The sequence below is a fragment of the Miniopterus natalensis genome, chromosome 5 (assembly GCF_054644295.1).
Source record: "Miniopterus natalensis isolate mMinNat1 chromosome 5, mMinNat1.hap1, whole genome shotgun sequence".
NCBI classification, from domain to species: domain Eukaryota; kingdom Metazoa; phylum Chordata; class Mammalia; order Chiroptera; family Miniopteridae; genus Miniopterus; species Miniopterus natalensis.
In genome coordinates this window covers 75,155,477-75,176,980 of record NC_142085.1, presented here as the reverse complement: position 1 = coordinate 75,176,980, position 21,504 = coordinate 75,155,477, and the positions used below count along the sequence as shown (strand labels likewise).

Sequence of the window (21,504 nt, the reverse complement as noted above, 5' to 3'; positions counted from 1 at the left end):
TAACAGGGATGGGCAGGGGCCATCCCTGCTCCTGGAGGCCACAGTCAGCAGTGTGAACTTCCATCCAGGTAACATGGTCATTGTTGTTTTGGTAAAACCTTAAGTAGGTTCATGATTTGTATCTTTAAACATCTCTCTGGCAGCTCTAACAAGGTAAGAGTGAGAATTAGAAAATCAATTAGATGCTATTACAGTGGTCCAAGTGAGAAAGGATAGTGGCTTAGAGAAGTGTGGTCCTGAGAACTCCCCGGGTTATAGTCCAGATCTGATGGAAGAAGCCTGCAAAAGGGTAGGAAGAAACCAGAAGAATGTGATAGAAGCCAGGGAGGATCTCAGCTATTGGAACACACAGGGAAAAGTGTCTAAAAAGCCTGTCAAAATATTAGCAGCAATTTTCTCTGGTTAAAAAAAAAGTGGAGGATCATCTATAGGTAACTCTTAGTCTTCTTTATATTTTCTGTCTTCTTCAAATTTTCTAAAATGAGTATTTAATACATTTATAACAACAATAGAATAAAATGTTTAAATGATATTTATTTATATACTTAAATAAATAACCTTTATTTCTGGATATTTAAAAGCATACTTTTAAAACTCGAAGATTAATGATTGATATTGAGGTTTTCATACTTAATTTTATACAAAGAAAATGATTGATATTGGAGATTTTTTGTATGAGAAAAATTATATGCTAAGCAATACAGAGGCGTTTAAAAAATAACTATTTTTTAGAATAGTTTCAGATTTACAGAAAATTTGTGGCTGTAGAGTCCCCATACTGCACCCAATTTTCCATATTACTAACATCTTACATTAGCATTGTACATTTCCCACAATTAATGAACCAATACAAACTCAGTGTTATCAACTAAAGTATAGAGGCATTTTAAAAATCATACCTTGTGGCCAGGCTGCTATGGCTCAGTGGTTGAGCGTTGACCTAGGATCCAGGAGATCGTGGTTCAATTCCCGGTCAGGGCACATGCCCAGGTTGTAGTCTCGATCCCCAGTCGGGGGCGTGCAGGAGGCAGCCGATCAATGGCTCTCATCATTGATGTTTCTCTCTCTCTCTCCTTCTCTCTTCCTCTCTCTGAAATCAGTAAAAACATAAAAAAATAATAAGAAGAAATAAATAAATAAAATCATACTATGTGACTACGGGTTTTTCCATGAGTATTTGGTCAACTTTAAATCTTGCAAGTGTTATGCTGAAAACAACCTTCTACTGCCATCTAGTGTTCTGAATAAATTTACATATATACATATATTGTTGTTAATCCTCTCCTGAAGACATTTTTTCCATTGCTTTTTCAGGGAGAGGGAAGGCATAAGGGGGAGAGAGAGAGAGAGAGAGAGAGAGAGAGAGAGAGAGAGAGAGAGAGAACCTCCCAGGTGAATAGTTTTTGGCATAGTCATTCATTCATTCATTCATTCATTCATTCATATTTTAGCAAACAATTACTTAACACCGCATTAGAAAAAGTTCTGGGGATACAGAGGTGAATAACACATGGTAACTTTCTTCAAGGACCTCATAGTCTAAGAGGAACATTAAAAAGATTGTTTGATAACAAAGTGATTGGTACATGTGCTTCAAGGGTTCTGGGAACGTAGAAAAAGAGTACATCATTACCTTAGATTGGAGGTGGGACTACAGGGAACATGCCAAGATTCAGGGAAGTTTTCTTGAGAGACATGGGGGCATGAAGCAGATCTTAAAAGATCAGTAGGAAATAACCAGGTAAATAGGACAGGGACTGGAAAAAAAAAAAAAAAAATCCCAGAAATAACTTTAGGAGTAAAGGCAAAAATAGTAGCATGTATATGAGAAAGAGAGAGAAAAAAAAGACAGGAAAGTGTAAAGTAAGCAGAGGTGAGAGATGAGACTGGAGAGGCTAACAGGCCAGACCATGGAGAAATTTGCGTCACTTTTAGGAATTTCATTCCCGATGGTAGGAGTGATGAAGAATCAGTGAGGTGCACGAAGGAGTGTCAGGGACAGGTGCACACTTAGCGGGGTCATTTTTGTAGTCTCAGGGAAGAAAGACTTGGGAGGGGGGGAGTGTTCAGAGCAGCAGACGGGGGCAGGTGGGGGGCAGCTGGGCAGTTAAGGCAAATGACCCAGGGCAGGAGTAGCAGGGATGGAGCTGAGAGCGTGCACTGTAGAAACAGTTGAGAAGCAGGGCAGACGGCAAGCCTCTCAACTACTGCATTTAAACTGGGTATAAGGGAAAGAGTCAAGGGTGATCTTGGGTTCAGTTTCAGTGACTGAGATTCTAGAGGTGCTATAGAGGCTTTAGGAAGAAGATAGTGGTTTAGAAGAGAGGGCAGTTTGAACTCTGTATTGGTTGAGGTTATGTTTGAGGGAGAATCCAGGTGGCACCATCTTGCTGGAAGTTGAATGTAAAAGTTTGAACCAGCCCAGTTGGTGTGGCTCAGTGGTTGAGCATCAACCTATGATCCAGGAGATCAGGGCACATGCCCGGGTTGAGAGCTCGATTCCCAGTGGGGGGCATGCAGGAAGCAGCTGATCAATGACTCCCTCATCACTGATGTTTCTATCTCTCTCTCTCTCCCTCTCTCTGAAATCAATAAAGACATATTAAAAAAAAAAGTTTGAAGCATAGAGGAAAAGTGTGGGCTAAAGAGTATATAAGTAGGAGTTGAAATCATGAAAACGATGGTGTAACAAAGAAAACGTATAGAATTAACAGAAGAGTCCTATAAGGATAGAAACCCAGAGAATACAACACTGGGTGAGAGCTGAAGAGAGGTATAGGGTAAGACTAGCACATTTAGGAGAAAGGGAAGGGATGGATGGAGAGAGAGAGGGGGGAAAAGAGAAGAAAGAAAGAAAAGAAAGAGAGAGAGAGAGAAAGAGAAAGAGAGAAAGAGAGAAAGAGAGAAAGAGAGAAAGAGAAAGAAAGAGAAAGAGAAAGAAAGAAAGAAAGAAAGAAAGAAAGAAAGAAAGAAAGAAAGAAAGAAAGAAAGAAAGAAAGAAAGAAAGAAAGGATCCCAGACAGTTGGCAGTTGGCCTGGCCACCAATAGCTAGGCCAGGATCCAATGTTAAGCATAAACAATAAATAACTTCACAGAATATGAACATCAGACAAGGTCATTCTGTAACTGTGACAGAGCAAGTCAAAAACAAGACCACTCTCTCCAAAACTATCTAAATAAGCCTAAATCTTACCACTAAGCCTTCCTAACACCCTCTCACTGAGAGAATCCGAGTGCCCCATGGTTTCCATTCTCCCTTGCTGCAGGAGCTTAATAAATCTAACTTGACTACAGGTGTGTTCCTGGTGGTCTTTGGGCACTGGGCTTTAACATCTTCATGGAAGCCAAGAAGGTAGAAAGTTTCATGTAGGGAGACATTAAAGTACCTGGTGCAACAAAGAGGCCAATGACGTCCACTGAATTTGCAAATACGAGCTTACTGGAAACCTTTGAAAAATAGAGCAGTTTTATAAGATATGGGGGTAGATGCAATGGAGTGCTCTTACTAGCTTGAGACAAATGATTGTGCATATTTCTTCCTACCCCTGTATTCAGCGACATCAAGTTGGTAGCTGGAAATCAGCCATGGGGGTGTATTTACACTATGGAAATTGGCAGTTGTTATAAATCAAGGTTTGTTTTTTTCTTCATAAAGTTGGTTGTTAAGCTTTTACCATCACATCACAGGTAGAAGAGAGATTACAGTTGGCTGAAGAAGGAAAAAGGGGTGAAAGAGTTGAGATAATTAAAAGTTTGCATGGGCAGGGAAGAGAGATTGGCCAAAGATTAGACAGGAAGCAAACATAGGGTCAGTGAGAACTAGAACTCAGACTGCCCGAGACTTGGTAATGGGTTGGATATTTGCGAGGGAAAGGAAAGAAAGAAGGAAACTTTTGGAGAACTATATCCCAAACTCTTATGAGTGGTTATTGTAAATAGTACTCTCTCTGGTGTCAAACTGCCTAGGGTGGAGTGTGGCTCTGCCAGTCAGGGACTGTGCAGTCTTGAGCAAGCTACTCAATTTCTTTATTCCCCAGTCTTCTTGTCTATATAAAGATCATAGCAGTGCACACCTCAAAATGGCTGTGAAACACAGGCACATAGAAAACTCCCAGCAAATGTCACTATTGTTATTACTATGACCTTCTCTGGGTGAGAGAATAAAACAAGTACAAATTTTCATTCTAAAATTATATATTTATGTATTTTGTTTGTACTATTCATTAGTTTTATAACCACAGCTACAACTCCACCCCCCTCCCCCACCCCCCAATTTATAAAAGTAAAAACTTCTTGCAGGTATAATTTAGTCAAGTGCGTTGCAATCCCTATGTTATCCAGCAGGGAGAGCTATTTAATTGTATGCTTTTTACCGTAATTTATCATTTGAGGAAGATGGCCAGGATGAACGATTGCATTGTCTAAGATAATTTAATGATCTACAGTTGGTATAGAATTTGCTCCTTAAAAACATGAAAAGCCTCCTTTCCAACCTATGGAAGTGAGAAACCTATGTGAAAATTATCATCGTCATCAACCCTTATGTTGTGGCTTACTACGTGCAGGCACATTCCTGACCAGGTTCCATATATTAGTTGTTACAATACTCATGACAACACTATGGGGTGAGCACTCCATTTTACAGATGAGGAAACTGAGGCACAAAGACATTAAGTGGACCAGTGTCACATAGCTTGTACGAAAAATGATCAGAACTTGAGCTATCTGGTTCTACAGTCTGTCAGTCATGTTAGGTCCATTATTGTTGCAACCAAACCACGATTGGATTAGTCTCTTCCAGAAATTCTAAAGAAACACTTTCCTTGCTTTCGCCTCAGCACTAATGAGCTCTTTTTCTCAAATCCACTGAAACAACCAAAAGAAGTTATATCTAGTCCAAAATTATTCAGAGATATTAAGATACCACAGAAACTGTTTTCCCAAGATACCAACAAAACCACTTTTCTCATAACCAGTACTCTATTTGTTTTGTGAGAATGATTTTTCTCATAACAATATTATACACAGCCAATTAAACAAATATTTTCATTACTTTTGAAAACCCTAAGAGCAAGTTTTCCTTACACAATCTCCACTGCAGGCAGTGATCTCTCTCCAAAATACCCCCTTGTGCTGTTCTCTGAAAGTGAAAATACTAGCCTCTGATGAAAATATGTGAGCTTGGTTTGTGTAAACGAAGGCTGGGGAAATTATCTCACGTGGTTTCAGATACTTCCTCGGTGTTTTTTGGTTTTTTTTTTTCATTTGTCCTAAAAAATGACCAGAGAGTTGAGTCAGACAAAAGTATTGTTTCTACCGAGAACACTGAACTGAAATACAGAGGACTAACTTTTATACACCGCTCCGTGCTTCCCACTTCTTTTATATTAACAGAAGAAGTAAGGGATAAATCTTTGTAAGTACAAGGTGAGATGTGACCCTCACTAGATGCTTGTCATAATTTGCCCGAGGCCACCGAGGTGCCCGACACCGAGAACTCGGTTCTCCCTGTGCCACGCCCGGCTGCCACCGCACACTCCCTGCCACGCCTAAGGAACCATGCGGCGACAGAGGCAGGGCTAGGATACTGAGGTGGCATTTTAGGTTCCGGACGCACACTGACATATTTTTTATTTGGAGAAACTTCACTAGTAAGTGAAAAGAGCAGACAGAGCGGGGTTTAAAGGGGCAGGGATTTGTGGTAGGGAGGGGCTGACGGTGTCTGGGGAAGCCAGGTGAAGGCCTCTGAGGCTGAAGCGAGCACTTGTTAAAGTCAGTGCCTTCACGCAACAAATGCCAACCGAGCTCCCTTAAGAGCCGGGCACAGTGCTAGCCACCGGGGACACACAGGCAAGGAGGGCAGGGCCTCGCTGTCCAAGGGCTGGCACCCGGCGCACAGGCGGGCCGTAAACGGATAAGAGTACAAGGTACAAGGTGGCGCCCAGGAGGCCGTGCCCACCCCCGCCCGGGCGGGTCGGGGCCTCGCCTGGGTTCGCCACGCGCGTCCGCTCGGGAGGGCAGCCTTGGCCGCGGGTACCGGCTGGGCACCCGTCTCCGACGGCCTGAAAGTGACATAGGGCGTTGTTGACAGTCAGGCCCTTATCCGACACCGGGGCTGAAATACTGACCTGCCGCCGCGGGGACCAAAACGTGCGCAGGCTGACGCGGTGCGAATGGAAACATCTCTAGAGAGGGGCTGCGACAGGGGAGGAGGCGGGGCAGCGCCGAGGCGCGGGGCTGCAGCCCGGGAGCCGGAGGCTCGCTCCCGCCGTGACCGAGCGCGGCCCCGCCTCTCCCCGCCGCCCCCCCGCCGCCCCGCAGGTCGGGGCAGGGCGCTCTGAGTCACCGGAACCTAGGTGGGGCCCGCGCCGCGCCCCCGCCGCCACTTCTCTTTTGTCGCCCCGCCCGGGCTCGCGGGACACTCTCCGCCGGCGACCGACCCCGCGCGCTGCTCTCCTCCGCGCCCGCCGTCAACATGCTGCGCTGCGGCCTGGCCTGCGAGCGCTGCAGGTGGATCCTGCCCCTGCTCCTGCTCAGCGCCATCGCCTTCGACATCATCGCGCTGGCCGGCCGCGGCTGGCTGCAGTCGAGCGACCACATCCAGACGTCCTCCCTGTGGTGGCGATGCTTCCACGAGGGCGGCGGCAGCGGGTCCGAGGCGGATGGCTGCCAGAGCCTCATGGAATACGGTGAGTGCCTTCCGCCGCCGCCTCCTCCGGGAAGTCCTCCAGGCCGGCGCAATGGGAGTGCGCGGACTTCCGAAGCCGCCTTAAGCGAAGGGACTGAACAGGGTCAGGAATAATGGGTGATTAAAAAAACAAACAAACCTGTTCAGAGTTTAGTTTCGTGCATCCGATCTGAACAAAACAAAGCAGTAGCAGCTTTGAGTGGCCAAATCCAGGCTCAACACTGGAAGAAAATGCCCCTAGTTAAAACAGTGTTTTTTTAGTCGGCTTTGTCCGCTCCATGCAAAAGAGGATTTCAGCCATTTGAAAAGGTTTGATGTGTAAATATAATGAATAAAGTAAAAAAATTTTGGAGACCTACTGAAACTTCTTCCCATTCCGCCTCCTCCTGTGGTTCTTATGATTAAAATATAAGTAGTTTAGATACGGGCCTTCTCTAAAGGTGTAGACATGCTCTCAGTGACAATTTCATCAGTTATGATTTCAGTCAATACTGTATTATTTACCGCTTCAGGCTAGTTTTTGTTAGTATTTTTTGTGGTGGGTGGTGGTGTCTTCTCGGTTTAAGCACGGGCTTGCTGTTTAACAACCTTTATTTGAATGTGATTTGAAATCGAAAAACAAATACATTTTTCACACCAGCGAAATGAAGCAGAGTTAACACACTGAAGATGGAGTATTTTATTTTTCCAGCATGGAGGAAGCCGCAGTGCTTACAGACCAGATGGGAGAGGAGTGTGGTTTTGTCTGATGCCACCCCCTGCTAACTGGTAGATTTGAAGAACAGAGGGTTTAAGTATGAACATAATCAGAAGCTTAAAGTCATATTCACCGGGACCTTACCAACTGAGTCTTTTTTCATTTCCTGCTGGGACCTGTGACTTGACTCCCCACCCCCAAATGGCCCAGAGCTTCCAACCAAACAGTTTATTTCTGGGACCCTCTGTCAAGAGCTTGGTGCTGATTCTTACACACTGTGGAATTGTTTGGAAGTTCCACCGTGAACTTTTCTCTGAAAGGAGACATGGTCCTCATTAGCAGGTCATAAAGGGTAAAGACTGAACGGAATTCCTGCTTGTTTCCTTAAAACACAAACAGCATGCCTGCCAGGGTTTGTATTATGGAAAGTCTCTTAGGTTTTTAAAGAGAGTTAATTTCTTTGAAATAATATAATCTGTATCTTAAAATGCATTCGAATTCAGTATCTTGTAGGGGACTTAGTAGGTCTGCTTAAATAAGTGTGTTTTTAAACAGACTATCATAATCATACCTCACTGCAAAGACTAATACAGACCCCAAAAATACTCAGCAATCCTTCACATATGAAATAGAAGCTGCGCCCTTGTAGGGATTGGGGTGCTGGCAGAACCCCAGCAGCACTATTCCTGGGGCGTGACCTGGCCTGCAAGGCTCTGGCTGTGATCAGAGCCCTCTTGTGAAACACACACAATGCAGTTTTTCTTTTTTTTAAAAAATTGAATTGTACACTTTATTTTTTTATTGAATGTATTGGGGTGACATTTGTTAATAAAATTATATAGGTTCCAGGCATACAATTCTAATACAGCATCTGTATATTGTATTGTGTGTTCACCACTTCAAGTCAGGTCTTCTTCCTATTTTTCTTGCAGGATGAGCTCACCTTTCTAGGGTGTGGCTCTTTCAACCTCAGATTGATATACTGCTTTGTATTTGGAAGGGAGTAAGCAGGTTTTGTTTCTCAGTTTGTTTAATTTTTTAAATTAGAAGCCTAAAGCATTAACTTTTGATTGTAAAGAAAACATTGACCCAGTGTATACAGACTAATTTAATAGAGAAACTGGTCTTTGGAAAGTTCAGTTTTCCAAGTGAGTCTTAAATCTATTACTACCTTTATGATGTGGTCAGACCGATTTTCAGGAGTGGGTGGTAGCCTTCACACCCCATTTTAGTTATTTCTGTGACCTTTGGAAAAATAATTGTCAGTAATGTGTTAGACATGCCTTTAGTTCAAGACCAGAATCAAATCATGAAGGCAGGATCCACTGTCATTAGGTGACTCTGGGAAGGAGAAAATAAATACGAATTCACCAGGAGAGGTCCAGTTCGGGCTATTGTAGTCAAAGATGAATGGAAGTGTTCATTATACTTCTGCTCCACCTCCTGGTATGGACTGTTAGCTAGTTTTGCCTTGCAATTGTGTATTCCTGCATGTAGGTCAATGATTTAGACATCTCTGACCCCTGGAGATGTTCAGATGGCCTCAATAAGGCCTTGCTGAAAACAGTATGTTTACATTACCTTATCTAAAATGTAGTGAGCAGTTTACACACACTCCCACATATGTGTAAACACAAGGACTAAGGTTGAAGGCTCTAATTTAAATGAAAGAATTGAGTGGGTATATCCATGTTTTTAAAAAACTTCTTGATATATATTAGAAAATAAATATTGTGATTTACCACTGTAACTAATAAGTTTACCTTTTTATTACGAAGTGCTTGACCGTCTCTTTTATTGATATTCATAATATTTATTTATTTAAAAATTTTTATTTATTGATTTGAGAGAGAACACTGATTTGTCGTTCCACTTATTTATGCATCCACTGGTCGCAGCTTGTGTGTGCCTTGACTGGGGGTCAAACCCGCAATCTTGGTGTATTTAACCAACTGAGCTACCTGGCCAGGGCCATAATATTAATACATTATTTTTGGTATTAAAAGATAGGTTATTCCTGGGAAGTACTGGCATTAATACTAAATAATATAGATGTTTTAAATAAAGGTAAATAGTTCCTTAATATTCTGTAAAAAAATATTATACTCTTTTTGCTGTTATTAACTTTTCTAAGAATTTCAGATTACCATATCACCTCATTTTTCCTATAAATGAGCCAGATTACATGCTGATTATGTTCTTTTCATGATAGTAACAATTAAATAAATACCCAGCTTTACAGATACTTGTTTGAATTTTTAAAAACTTGTGGTGTATATTTCTCAAAACAGGAAAAGAAAATCTAGATTTAAACATTGAAATGATTAAAATTTCATGTATAAATAAAATGCAAAGTTACACTTGAATGCATGTTCACACATGCTATTTTTGCACTATTGGTACCTTCTTTTTCAGTTTTAAGAAAAAAATACATCAGGAGGATATTTTAAGCATCAGTGATGTAGATTTCAAATCCCAAGCAAGCTTTAGCTTGTCAGGGTGGAGAACAGTGGAGCGAGTTTATGCACCAAGAATGCAAGGGGGGAGTCAGAGTTGAAGAGCGTTTGCCTTGGATCTGGACAGAAGTGCAGAGCCTCCTTTTTACCAAAGACACCCTTTGATACCACAGGATGCAGTGAATTTTTTTTTTCCACATGACATCATTCTTGGATAAATCAAAGAGTCAGAGTATTATCTGAAATATTTTTAGATCTTTTAGCTCTATGGGTCTTAAATGCACAGGAAATGAGAAATATGAGTATGAAATTAATAGGTTTAAATTAGGCTGAATTCAATTTAAGGGGCTTCATTTTGAGATGCTCTTGTGGCTTTGGAGGGGGCAGGGTGAGATATTAAAATGTTCTTATTTTATTAAAGTGGGCATTAATTAGTAGATAGATTACTCTTTGTGGGCATGTGTTCATGTCCTTACATGGCAAAATAAAAAAATTGGCCACGCTCAATTGGTTTTCATAGTTTAAAAAAGATATATATATATTGATGTATAAAATCTAGAAGTCTAGAAACCAGTGATCTTGCCCAGTGCACTCCACATTTGCTGCACTTAGCATTAATCACCTGGGAGCCTCAATCCCTTGTTAGTGACCTAACTTGTCTTCTCCCTGTAAACAGATACAGACTCGTAGATAATTAGAATTACAAGGGAATCAGAGTACTCCACCCTGGCTGGTTTGGCTCAGTGGTTAGAGCTTTGGCCTTCGGACTGAAGGGTCCCTGTTGCATTCTGGCCAAGGGCACATACTTTGCTTGCAGGCTGTCCCCAGCCCCGGTTGGGGCTTGGGCAGGAGGCAACCAATAGATGTGTTTTTCTCACATCGATGTTTCTCCCTCTCTCTCTCCCTTCCACTGTCTCTGAAAAGCAGTGGAAAAAATATCCTCAGGCGAGGATTAAAAAAAAAATAATAATACGCCCATTCAAGCTTTCTCCAAGCGCTCTCATCAGCACTGTCCGTGCCTGATCTGGGCTTCTTCCTTTCATTCAGCCTTTTAATGCAGTTCTCTTGACGATGCTGTTTGTTTAAAAGCACTTCTCTTACACCCTCCTCTACCGATGGAGCTGAAATGCGCTTTCCTGTAAATTCTACTTTGCAGCCTTCCTCTGTCTGACAGGCTTGTAAATATTTAAGGGTAGGTCCTAAATCCGCTGCTGTTTATCTTGTGTGAATTCAGGCTACAATTTCACATCTTCCTGTGTAGGATGGTTTCACACTCAGACTCTAAAAGATCATGAAGGGTAACGGTCAAAACACAATGGTAGGTAGTTATCATCTGGCTTCTTCAGGAGAAAATGCAGAGCATGTAAGGAATCTCACACCAACTGCGGGGCTCTCCCGGTGACCCTGTCATTCCTCCTTTAAAGCCATTCCTTCTGCCTTCCAAAATGTCTGCAGAATTGCCTCCTATGCACGTTGCTTTGTAGGCCTGTTAGGTGTAGTCCTGTAGATATTTGCTGCTCCAAGTGTCAGCAGCATCAGCATTCCCTGGGAGGTTACTGGACACTCAGTGTCTCAGGCCCACCTACTGAACTGGAATCTGTGTTTGAACAAGATTCCCAGGCGATTCGTGAGCACTTTTAAGTTTTAGAAGCACTGTCCTGTATTCCGCAGATTACTTCTTCATTCGTTGAACATGCAAGTCTGTTTGAAGATATCATCCACCCAGGCTTATATTTATATGTAGATAGGATCTTTTTAATTTTTTCAATTATGATTTTATCCAGTTTTCAGTTCTGCCCGTATATCATATCAAGAATTTTATGGAAACAATATGAAGAGATCTGACAAAATCTCAGATTCACGAGGTGGGGCCTTTGGTACTATTAATAGATGAATCCTTTGTTCTGGAATGGGACCCTACTGTCACTGGCTAACAGGCTGGTGTCTGCAGGGCGCTGAATAAGGAGCCAGACCACACACTGTTTTGTTTAATGTAAAACTACGGAAGACTGCAGCAAAACCATTAAAAGGGAAAAATTAGTGACAGTCTCTCAAATATTACCAACAATATGAAACATATCAGCAGTGCTTCTATGTCTTAAAATAAAGTTTATTTACTTTTTTCTTTTCACAAACTTCAGTTTGATTTATGGTTTCTAGCTTGACATTCAAGGTATTTATTTTTACTTTGTTTGCTCCTTTCTTACCACTTGACCCTACTGATCTTTTCTTAGCCATGTTTGCCTTATAACATTGTGTTTTCCTATGTAATCTCTGGGAAAAGATATAGCATTTGTTTTCATGCACAAAACTTAAAAACATTTCCTAGGAAAAGCTCAGAATTTCTTTAGTGACCATAGCATGGTTTCCATGTTGTGGATTTAATGTTGAGTCTTTGTAAGCCAGAGCAAAATTTGATAAGCCATTCTTTATGTAAATGAATCTTTAATGAATCTTATTTAAAAGTGGATTTATAATGCTGCTGGTTTATTTGACAACATGAACTTCTCCAAGTGGTATTTAGAAAATAAATTTATGACATAATAGATTATGTATATAAAACACCAAATTTATCTTCCCTTAAGGATACAAAACAAACAATCACAAAGCTTTCCTACGGGGAAACTGTTTACCTGGTGTACTGTATGCTTTTGTGGCCTCCATTCAGAGTGTAATTGACTATGAGAACCCTGCCAGCTTCCCTACACACACACATAAACACAATTAGGAAAGGCAATACAATTTAAAGTGTGTAAAATAATAATGAAAGACGGAGATTCATCTTCAGAAAAGATCAACATGGACAGTCTGCCTTTGAAGAACTGAGAACCATCTGAATCATAGAAGAAGTAGCTTTAGGACAAGTTTTAAAAGTCAGTATGCATATATGCACAACCCAAGGACACGGACAATGGTGGGGAGAGGGACTGGGGAGGGGGAAGGGATGGGGTGGAATGGGTCATTGGGGAGAAAAAGGGACTTCTGTAATATTTTAAACAAACATAAAATTTTTAAAAAAAGTATTTTCCATTAAGGTTGGTAAATATGATACAGTGTAGATCATGATACAATATAAAAATATAAATAGTTCCCAAAAGAGTTGGGTAAATTTGTAGATTTGAGGCTCATTCTGGGTAATTGAGACCAAAGGTACTTAGGGTACAGACTTGACTTTTCAAATGTATGTCATGGAGAATGTACTAAGTCTTCCTGGCTATGGGTCCCCTTCTTGGACAGAGTATTGCCCTGGGAGGACCCTGCTCAGACCTGGTAGGATCCATCTCATCATTTTACAACAAAATAGTCATTGACATGTGAGAAGGCAGTTTGCCTTACTTGTCATTCAACAGTCAGAATAGAGTCTTTAAAGCCATGCCAAGATTTCTGTCTTAAATGATAGTTCAGTGAGTCAGTGTGGGTGTTTCCATCTGCAGGAGCAGGTTTTACAGGTCTGCTTCCAAGGTAGCCTTTGTCAAGACAGAATGTCCTTAATTTTCCATTTTGATGATTCAGCATTGTAAATAAGCAAGACATGAACTGAGTTGATTTAACATAGCATGGGAAAAGTTCTTAAAGTGCTCTGTGTTTATATTTATGTTCACAGATTATATGTGGGTTCCTGGGCACTACCCCTCGAGCTCTGATTCAGTAGGCCTGGAGGGAGGCACAGGAATCTGTATTTCTAATAAGCTCCCCTGTTGATTTTGACTCAGTGGTGTGTGGGTTAGACTTTGAGATGAGCCAATTAATTAATATTCTTTTCAAAGCATGGTTCCTCTTCTATTGAAGGCTACCGTGCTTGAGAGACAAGGCAAAAGTGAGAAACGAGACTCAATTTCATATTTTGACTTTATTCATTTCTATTTTAAAAGAAAACATTTCTATGTTACCTTGTCCCTAAAATCTCTTATTGATCTCAGCGAAGAGGAAGATTTGGAGGGAAGTAATAAAAATTATAAATATAAAACCAGGCTCACTCCTGTACTGTCTCAGCCCCATCCACATCACTGCCACTAAGGGGGTAGTTTGTGTACAAACATGCTATTTGAGCATAGAAAAATGTGTCCTCTCCTTCATTACCTATTATGTCCCAGTCATACATGAGTCCAGAGGAAGATCTAGAGGGAATGTGGGAGCTGCTGAAGGGAATGAGCTCAGGTTTGTTTATAACAGATGAAGATATGAAAACGCAGTGGGTAACTGAGGAACCACCTTTATGTGATGGTGCAGAACTTTGCGAATGTAGAATAAAATGAAAACTTGAGTTACTGGAGAAAAATCATAGAGATACAGGAGGAATTTTTTGAGCTTTGTGACTTTTCATGCAAAAGCTCTCATCCTTACAGTAATCTTGAAACAAGGTATTTTTAGCTTTGGTCAAGAGCTGCTCAGACTGACAGTGGCTTACAGGTGGCAGAGGCAGGGTATAAATGAGGCCCAGCTCTGCTTCCAAAGCCCTTGCTCCTTCTGCTACCCCAAATCTTTAACTTGGGCCAGTCAAGGCACCTAGGATTAAGTGCGGATAAATTTGTCAGCCGAGCTGTATTACAGTTGGAGTAAAACCAGGGCAGAGGTGCGCATGACTCCTTTTCAAATGCAACAAAGAGTAATAGGTTAAGAGTGCGTGTTTGTCCATTAATGAATGAATGGATAAAAAACCCGCGGGATATCCATACAGTAGAATATATTTTGGCTGTGAAAAGGAATGAAGTACCGATACGTGCTACAGCATAGATGTACCTTTAATACATTATGCTAAATGAAAGAAGACCGTCAAAAAAGCCGCAGAGCATATGATTCCATTATTATGAAATGTCCAGAATAGGCAAATTTATAGCAACAGGAAATAGATTAGTGGTTGTCAGAAGCTGGAAGAATGGGGCACGGAAGGGCATGCGGTTTCTTTTCGGGCGATAAAAGTGTTAGAATTTTAAGTGGTGGTGGTGGTTATACAACCTGTGAATATAGAAACCACCCAATTGTATTCTCGAAAAAGGTGAATTTTATGGCATGTAAGTTATAGCTTTAAAAAAGGTCATGTTTTGGATTCAGGCAGGCTCTAAATCACACTCTGCCTACATCACTTAGAAGCTGGGTGGCTATGGCAGGCTGAGCTCTCAAAGTCTTATTATGTAGCCTCATTTCTAAAGAAATGATATTAGTATGAACTTTAAAAAGTTATGGTGAGGATTCAGTGAGCTACATATATCTGGCACAGAGCAATTACTTCATAAATGTTAGTTATTACCTCTAGAGAGAAGGTTGTATGTGAAGAAATCTTAAAAACCAGAGCAGGTCGAACGATAAGAATTACTGGCTGGAATCACTAGCCTGGGTTCATGGCTCTCCGTTTGCACAGGTTTAGGGTAGTGTGACACAGAGGTGCCCCTGCAGGTCTTCAAACTCAGAGCTCCATGTTAGGGCCAACATCTATAATTAAGAACTCTTGTGTAATAAGTCCTGAATATTCCAGAAGTTAAAATTTAGGCAAGAATCTAGAAAGACTGTGCTTAACTGTGTTATAAAAAAATAAAAAATCAGTTACTTTACAATTCAATTGCTTTAGTTGATATCTCTGCCTGGTCATAAGTTTATGTTTCAAAGGTTATTTTTGCATGGAACCAAATAGTGATACGAAACAAAGTTCCTTTGAGAGGTGTTGGAAACATGTCCTAAAGAGATTGTAATTTGGATTGCTCAGTGCCCAAGATGCTGTTTATTATGGTCGTGTTGTGTGAGAACTTGAGTGACCCTTTAAATCTACCAGTTTATGTGGCCAGTTTATTACATGAGAAACAGCTTAATGAAGTTTAACCTGCATCTCAGAGATAGAAACATTTGTCCTAAAACCGAGAGGACAAGGCCTTGCTGTGCATGGGTATATCAGCGTCCTACATATATATGAATTGCCCAATTTCCCCGGCATATGGAGATGCTTAAGGTTTGTCCAAAGAAAAACCGTCCTTCCACCCAAATACAATGAGTAGAAAGGGAGAACAGTCCTGGCGGTACTCTGACCGGTGATTGTGGAACGGGGCCGGCTGCCTTGTTGACAGTGTCTCCTTTCCTGCAGCGTGGGGCAGGGCGGCCGCGGCCACGCTCTTCTGCGGCTTCATCATCCTGGTCATCTGTTTCATCCTTTCCTTCTTTGCCCTCTGCGGACCCCAGATGCTCGTCTTCCTGAGAGTGATCGGAGGCCTCCTGGCCCTGGCAGGTAAGACTGCGTGTCGGCAACTCTTCATTCCCACCTTCCGTGGACATCAGCGTAGGCGTGGCCAGTCCACAAGCAAGATTACAATTCCAGCTTCTGATCTGTCCTCAGAAAACATGTCACCATGGGCAGAAATCACAGGGGAGGGATGTGTTGTAAGATATTGATCCCTTCCTTCTGTGGCTCAGCTGGTCCTCTCTGCTCCCCTTCCAAGTGAGGAAGGTTGTCATTCTGTATAACACCTCTTGTAGGTAACCCCACGTCCAGTGACACCCCTACTCCGAGGGATCAGGGCTGAGTCAGCCCTGGAAGAGCAGTGTGTCCACAGTGGGCCCAGTCAGCCCCATGCTGGGGATGGGTGTGGTGGGAACGTCCCTGAGCCATTTTACATATCAAAGGATATGTAAAATCCTTTTGTGGTATTATGATGTGGGCAATCAGGAAGGGTTGTCTGCAGTGGGATGGGGGACCCAGAAGAGGCTACCTCTGGAATTGCCTCATCTCCAGTGCTGGGGAGCCGGAAATTTAGTTATGCAGGTGTGTAGGGCTCTGAGTAAACGTTTACTCATGGAATATAAGAGTGAGGACTCCAGGAGCAAGGATAATTTGAAATTTTAGGAGGGCACCTGGCCCTAGGGGAGTCTGTCTAAGAGGCGGGACCCCAGCCACAGAGCTGGATTTTGATGCAAAACTGGATTTCCTAAGGAGGGGAAAGGAGAAGAAGCTGGTAAGGGCAAAGCGAGGTCACAGGTCATTTCTCAAGATAACTTAGGCTCATGGGAGCAAAGCAGAAATCCAGCCACAGACCTGGAGTACAAACCGAAAGTGAGCACAAGGCCTTGAACACAGATCCATGGCATCAAGCGTGAGCCCAGAGGGAGACCACTTTGTGCCAGGTTCCCTGAGCTTAGGAAAGGTGTTTGAAGAGCTTAGGGTGGGACAAATGAGGGGCTAAAAGGCCCTGGCTGAGAGGAAGGGGGTGGTTCAGAGAACTGGCCCATGCAGTCTCTGCCCTTGCGTGTACATTTAAAAATTCCTCTTGATTAAAAAACTTTTTTTTTTTTTTTTTAAATCCTCACCTGAGGATGTGATTATTGATTTTAGAGAGGAGAGAGAAACATCAATTGGTTGCCTCCTGTATCCTGTACATTATATTTCTGTTTGTAGAAATATAATAAGCCTAGAAATCTCAATACATCTTTAGTGATAATAATATTCAATAAGGCCTGCTTGATGTTTAAGATATATTTCACAGCAACAATTATTTTTAATTGTATATATATTATTGGGTTAAAATCAGAAAAATTGAACACTTAGATTTTACAGAAATTGATCTAAACCAGTATAAGAACTTCATGTATGATGTACCAAAATGGGTGGATCGCAATATTTAACATGTATGGCTAGGCAAATTAGAGAACATCACAGAGAAGGACTGCTTTTGCTTATGCAGTATTTTGCAGTGACTAACAAACTTTTAACCAGTAAGAATTTGCCATTTAAGGTATACAAGAAGCAGAGAAACTTTTAAGCTAGAGAAGAGTAAATTTTGAGTTGAGAAATAGAAGCAACAAATCAAGACGTGGAAACATCTACAGTCTTTCTAGCAATTAAAAAAGAACAGGAAAGGAAAAAGAGAATGCCTTTAGGAGTTTTACCTGGGGAGCCATTAGAAAAAAATTAAGGCAAAAGAAAAAGTGGTGGTGAGGACCGTACACTCCCCGGTACATTCCCAGGAGCACAGCCAGCTGACCCCTCTTCATGAAAAGTAATGTTACAGAACTAAAACCCTTTGACATGGCAATGCACATATGAAATATTAAGTCAAAAAATGCAGAACATAGCACAGCATATGGATCTATCATTATAGCTTTATAGAAGTTTGTGTGTCCACTGAAAAAGACTATAAAAGATTGAGTTCTCTTTAAGTTGCTTAAAATGTTAATATGATTAATAATAGTTGTAATAATGTGACTTATAGCAAAAAGGCTAGAGATCCTGACACATGTTTTCTTTCTTATTTCCTCACTTACACTTCCCCAAAGCCCCTCTTGCATTTCTATTCCCCGAGCCTGGAGTGCTCTTCGCCTTTCCCTCCATCTCTCCATCTCTGCTTTTTCTTCAGATCCTCACTTCCTTTTCTGGTGAGTCTCCACAATCACCGATTGCATCATTGGTTCGTCATTTCATTTAGGCATTCCTTTATTGAATGGCTATGCCAATGGTGTATTTTGAATGGATATACACGTGTGTATGTATGCACATGTGTACATGTATATATATATATATGTATATTATTTGCTAACACTGAAAACATTAACCATGTCTTTGGCACAGGATATACAAAGATGAAAAAATAGACTCTTCATTACCATTCGATCATACACCACAGTTTTGGCTTCTTACTTCAGTGTATATAATACTCGCACGTGGACTGTAGAGTGGTTCTCTGGTTGTCTTCTGTCCCTATTTCCTATGTTTAGTGTTCTGCTCAATGCAGGTATCTCAGACACACAATATTTAGTAACCTTTTGTGGCTCGTGATTAACTAGATACCCAGCCTCTTCCCTTCGCCTTGTTTAGGTGGGTTTAACACTTAGTTAAAGGCAGAATCGCCGGGAGAGGGAGTTGGTCTGTCTGTCGTTCCCGCGCGTTCTTTCACTTGGGCGTGCGTTCATGCTTTGGGTTTCCTTCCCTTCAGCTGTGTTCCAGATCATCTCCCTGGTGATCTACCCCGTGAAGTACACCCAGACCTTCACTCTGCACCTCAACCCCGCTGTCAATTACATCTATAACTGGGCCTACGGCTTCGGGTGGGCGGCCACGATCATCCTGATCGGCTGCTCCTTCTTCTTCTGCTGCCTCCCCAACTACGAAGACGACCTCCTGGGCAACGCCAAGCCCAGGTACTTCTACTCCTCCGCCTAAGGTGGGCGTGGGCCTGCTGCCGCATGGATTCCAGAAGAAGACACTGTTTTCCTCAGAATACTTTCAACCTATGGGGGGGGGCAGGGTTGATGTCATTAGACTAGTCAAAGTGCTAAAATAATTTGGGACAAAATATTTCTTAAATGGTGTTATAGTTTCATATTCATCTTTTATATATGTTTTATAGAGTTAAACAAAACTTACTTTTTTAACTAATTACCTGTGATAGGCCAGTATTTTCTAAATATCTGTCCGTACAATTTATACTGCATGTATAAAAGAAGATGAATATGAAACCTGCCATTTTATAAGGTGAAAATGAGAAGGCTCCAGAAATTTAAGTAACCTGACCAAGTGTCTGTCTTTCCCAGAGGAAATGGACTGGGTCTATTAGGGGAAAATGAGAAGAGGGAAATACTGGTGAAAATTGTCAGAGATCAAATATTCTAAAAGAAATGTAAAAAAATAAATATTTTTCTAGCCTTCAGCTACTTAAAGAAGCAAGAGTTTCCTAAATACACATTATTTATGAGACTTTTTAATTGATATCCCAAGTAATTGATGTTTTGCTAAGCTTCACGTTAACCTGATATGTCATGTAGGAAGATATTCTTTCATGGCCAGATCTGTTGCAGTAGTAAGGTTTCCTATGTGGGGAAATACTAGGATGAAATTTTCTCTTTAAAAGCCGTCTATAGGGTTGGGGGTGTGGGAAAATGACATATTAATCTGTATTGTTTTGTGTCTATATGTTCAGGACCAGAGTAGATTACGTTGAAAGATGGACTGGGTCTAACTCATTGTGACTGATAGATATGATTAGGTTGTTGAGTAAAGCAGTCGGAAAGCCATTCCTATCACAAAAGTAACATTAAAACAACCTTAGGAGAAGAAATGGCTTGAATTTTTCAACTCAGTTAAGCAGGCTCCAGTCATATAGACACAGCTTCTGATAGATTACAGCTGTAAGTAAAAACTTAAATATAGTTAAGAACCTGGTCTTCCTTGGTAAACTGATTTAAAATACCTGACATCAAACATACAACAGGAGAATTCAGGGATGTGAGATCTCCGAATGGGAATTACATGATATATCACATGGATTATTATTTTTTTACCATTTGTACTTACATAACGAAAACCAATTCATTTGATATATCAAATTATTATTTTGTAAGTTGCAGAATAAGCAATTGCAGTTTTTATTATGAATTTTTCCAAATAAACCAGGTATTCTAATCTTGTTTCTAGTTTGCAGTTTTGTTCTTTAACTTTTTTCTTATTTCAAATCTGGGGAAGGGAATTAAAAAAAAAAAAAAAAAAGCATTGAGTTGGGGTAGTAAGAATATTGGATAAAATGAGAAGTTGCTTCTTCCTTGAGCTGGAACCTTCTTCATCCAGGTGGTGTGGGACAGCAAGCAGTCTCTTTCCTTCTTTGCGTCTGATAGTTTCTTTTGCACCAGGGGTTGGACTTTAATTCTGCTATGGTGTATATAATGTGAAGAAAGTTTGCATGGTGGGAGAAGAGAGATATTTCTTCTTAGTGCTGTCAGCCATTTGGCTCTTGGCAGCAAATTTTTCTTCTATGCATCTCAAAATACTGTGTGAATGTTTCTCATCATAAATTTGGAACAATGTGGTCTGGGTTATTTACACCAAAAAAATTTTTTTTTTAAGTTCTGTGACTGCTGGAAGACTTGAAGTGGTAATGAACAGTGTTTCAAATGTCCTTTTCTTAAATAATAGCACAGCTAATTCAAGAAGACAGTAGATACCTAGATATTAAGAAACTGGTCTCCCGTTGTACATGAAAATGACTTTCACACACAAGGTTCTCTAAGACATGCTCTCTTGTTTTTGAATTTTTTCCCCCCACACAACTTTTTCTTCCCCCTCTTCAATAAATAACACACTATATCTGAATGATGCACATTTAGGAAAAATACAACTTCCTGGGAGCAATGAGCTGATGTGACACAAGCATTTCAACCTGAAACGCCTGGGACAAAGGCACATTGGCTGACGTGTTCCGCTGCTTTCAGCCTCGTTCCAGTGCAGAGATCCTCCGTTCCCTGGTGCCCATTCACCAGGACAGATACCTTTGTGTCAGAAACAGCAGGAGAATTCTGGAGAGTCATGAAGAATTTGCCTGAGAAGCCATCTGAAGACTAACAGTGCATTGTGTGAGATTTCCTATGGTAAAGCTGAGGTGGTTTTTGGCTCTGTAATTATATTAAGAGTCCCCACCCTTTAAATAAGCAGGCCCAGGTTCCCAAGCAATTATCTCATGCTCACACTACAAGTAGCCAAACACGCTGAGTGTCATTTACTGTTGGATGTAACAAAGAAGCCATATGTCAAGGTCTTTCCGTTGTCACACAAGGTAACTATGGGGTGTAATTATTTTTAGTTTCGAAACCATATACCGCTGGACTGACAGTGTTTGATAGGCTTTCCGTTTTTAAGGAAATGAAAACAATGGAAGAATATAGTCATAATAATTTAATTAGGTTGATTTTTGCT

The 21,504-nt window shown here is 41.2% G+C and overlaps 1 protein-coding gene across 1 annotated transcript; it reads left to right on the top strand.

Annotated features, from left to right (window-relative positions):
- The first annotated feature begins 6,353 nt into the window (after window positions 1-6,353).
- On the top strand, window positions 6,354-19,506 carry PERP (p53 apoptosis effector related to PMP22). Its single transcript, XM_016204916.2, has 3 exons — window positions 6,354-6,690; window positions 15,916-16,056; window positions 18,755-19,506. Exons 1-3 carry the CDS (start codon window positions 6,477-6,479, stop codon window positions 18,979-18,981), a joined length of 582 nt encoding a protein of 193 aa, XP_016060402.1. The 5' UTR covers window positions 6,354-6,476; the 3' UTR covers window positions 18,982-19,506.
- Window positions 19,507-21,504: the final 1,998 nt, after the last annotated feature.

Bases quoted from the DNA above. Each gene is read 5' to 3' on its own strand.
- PERP (XM_016204916.2), top strand. From the start codon at position 6,477: ATGCTGCGCTGCGGCCTGGCCTGCGAGCGCTGCAGGTGGATCCTGCCC. The intron at 6,691-15,915 runs GTGAGTGCCTTC...CCTTTCCTGCAG, and splicing joins CCAGAGCCTCATGGAATACG to CGTGGGGCAGGGCGGCCGCG. The intron at 16,057-18,754 runs GTAAGACTGCGT...CCTTCCCTTCAG, and splicing joins AGGCCTCCTGGCCCTGGCAG to CTGTGTTCCAGATCATCTCC.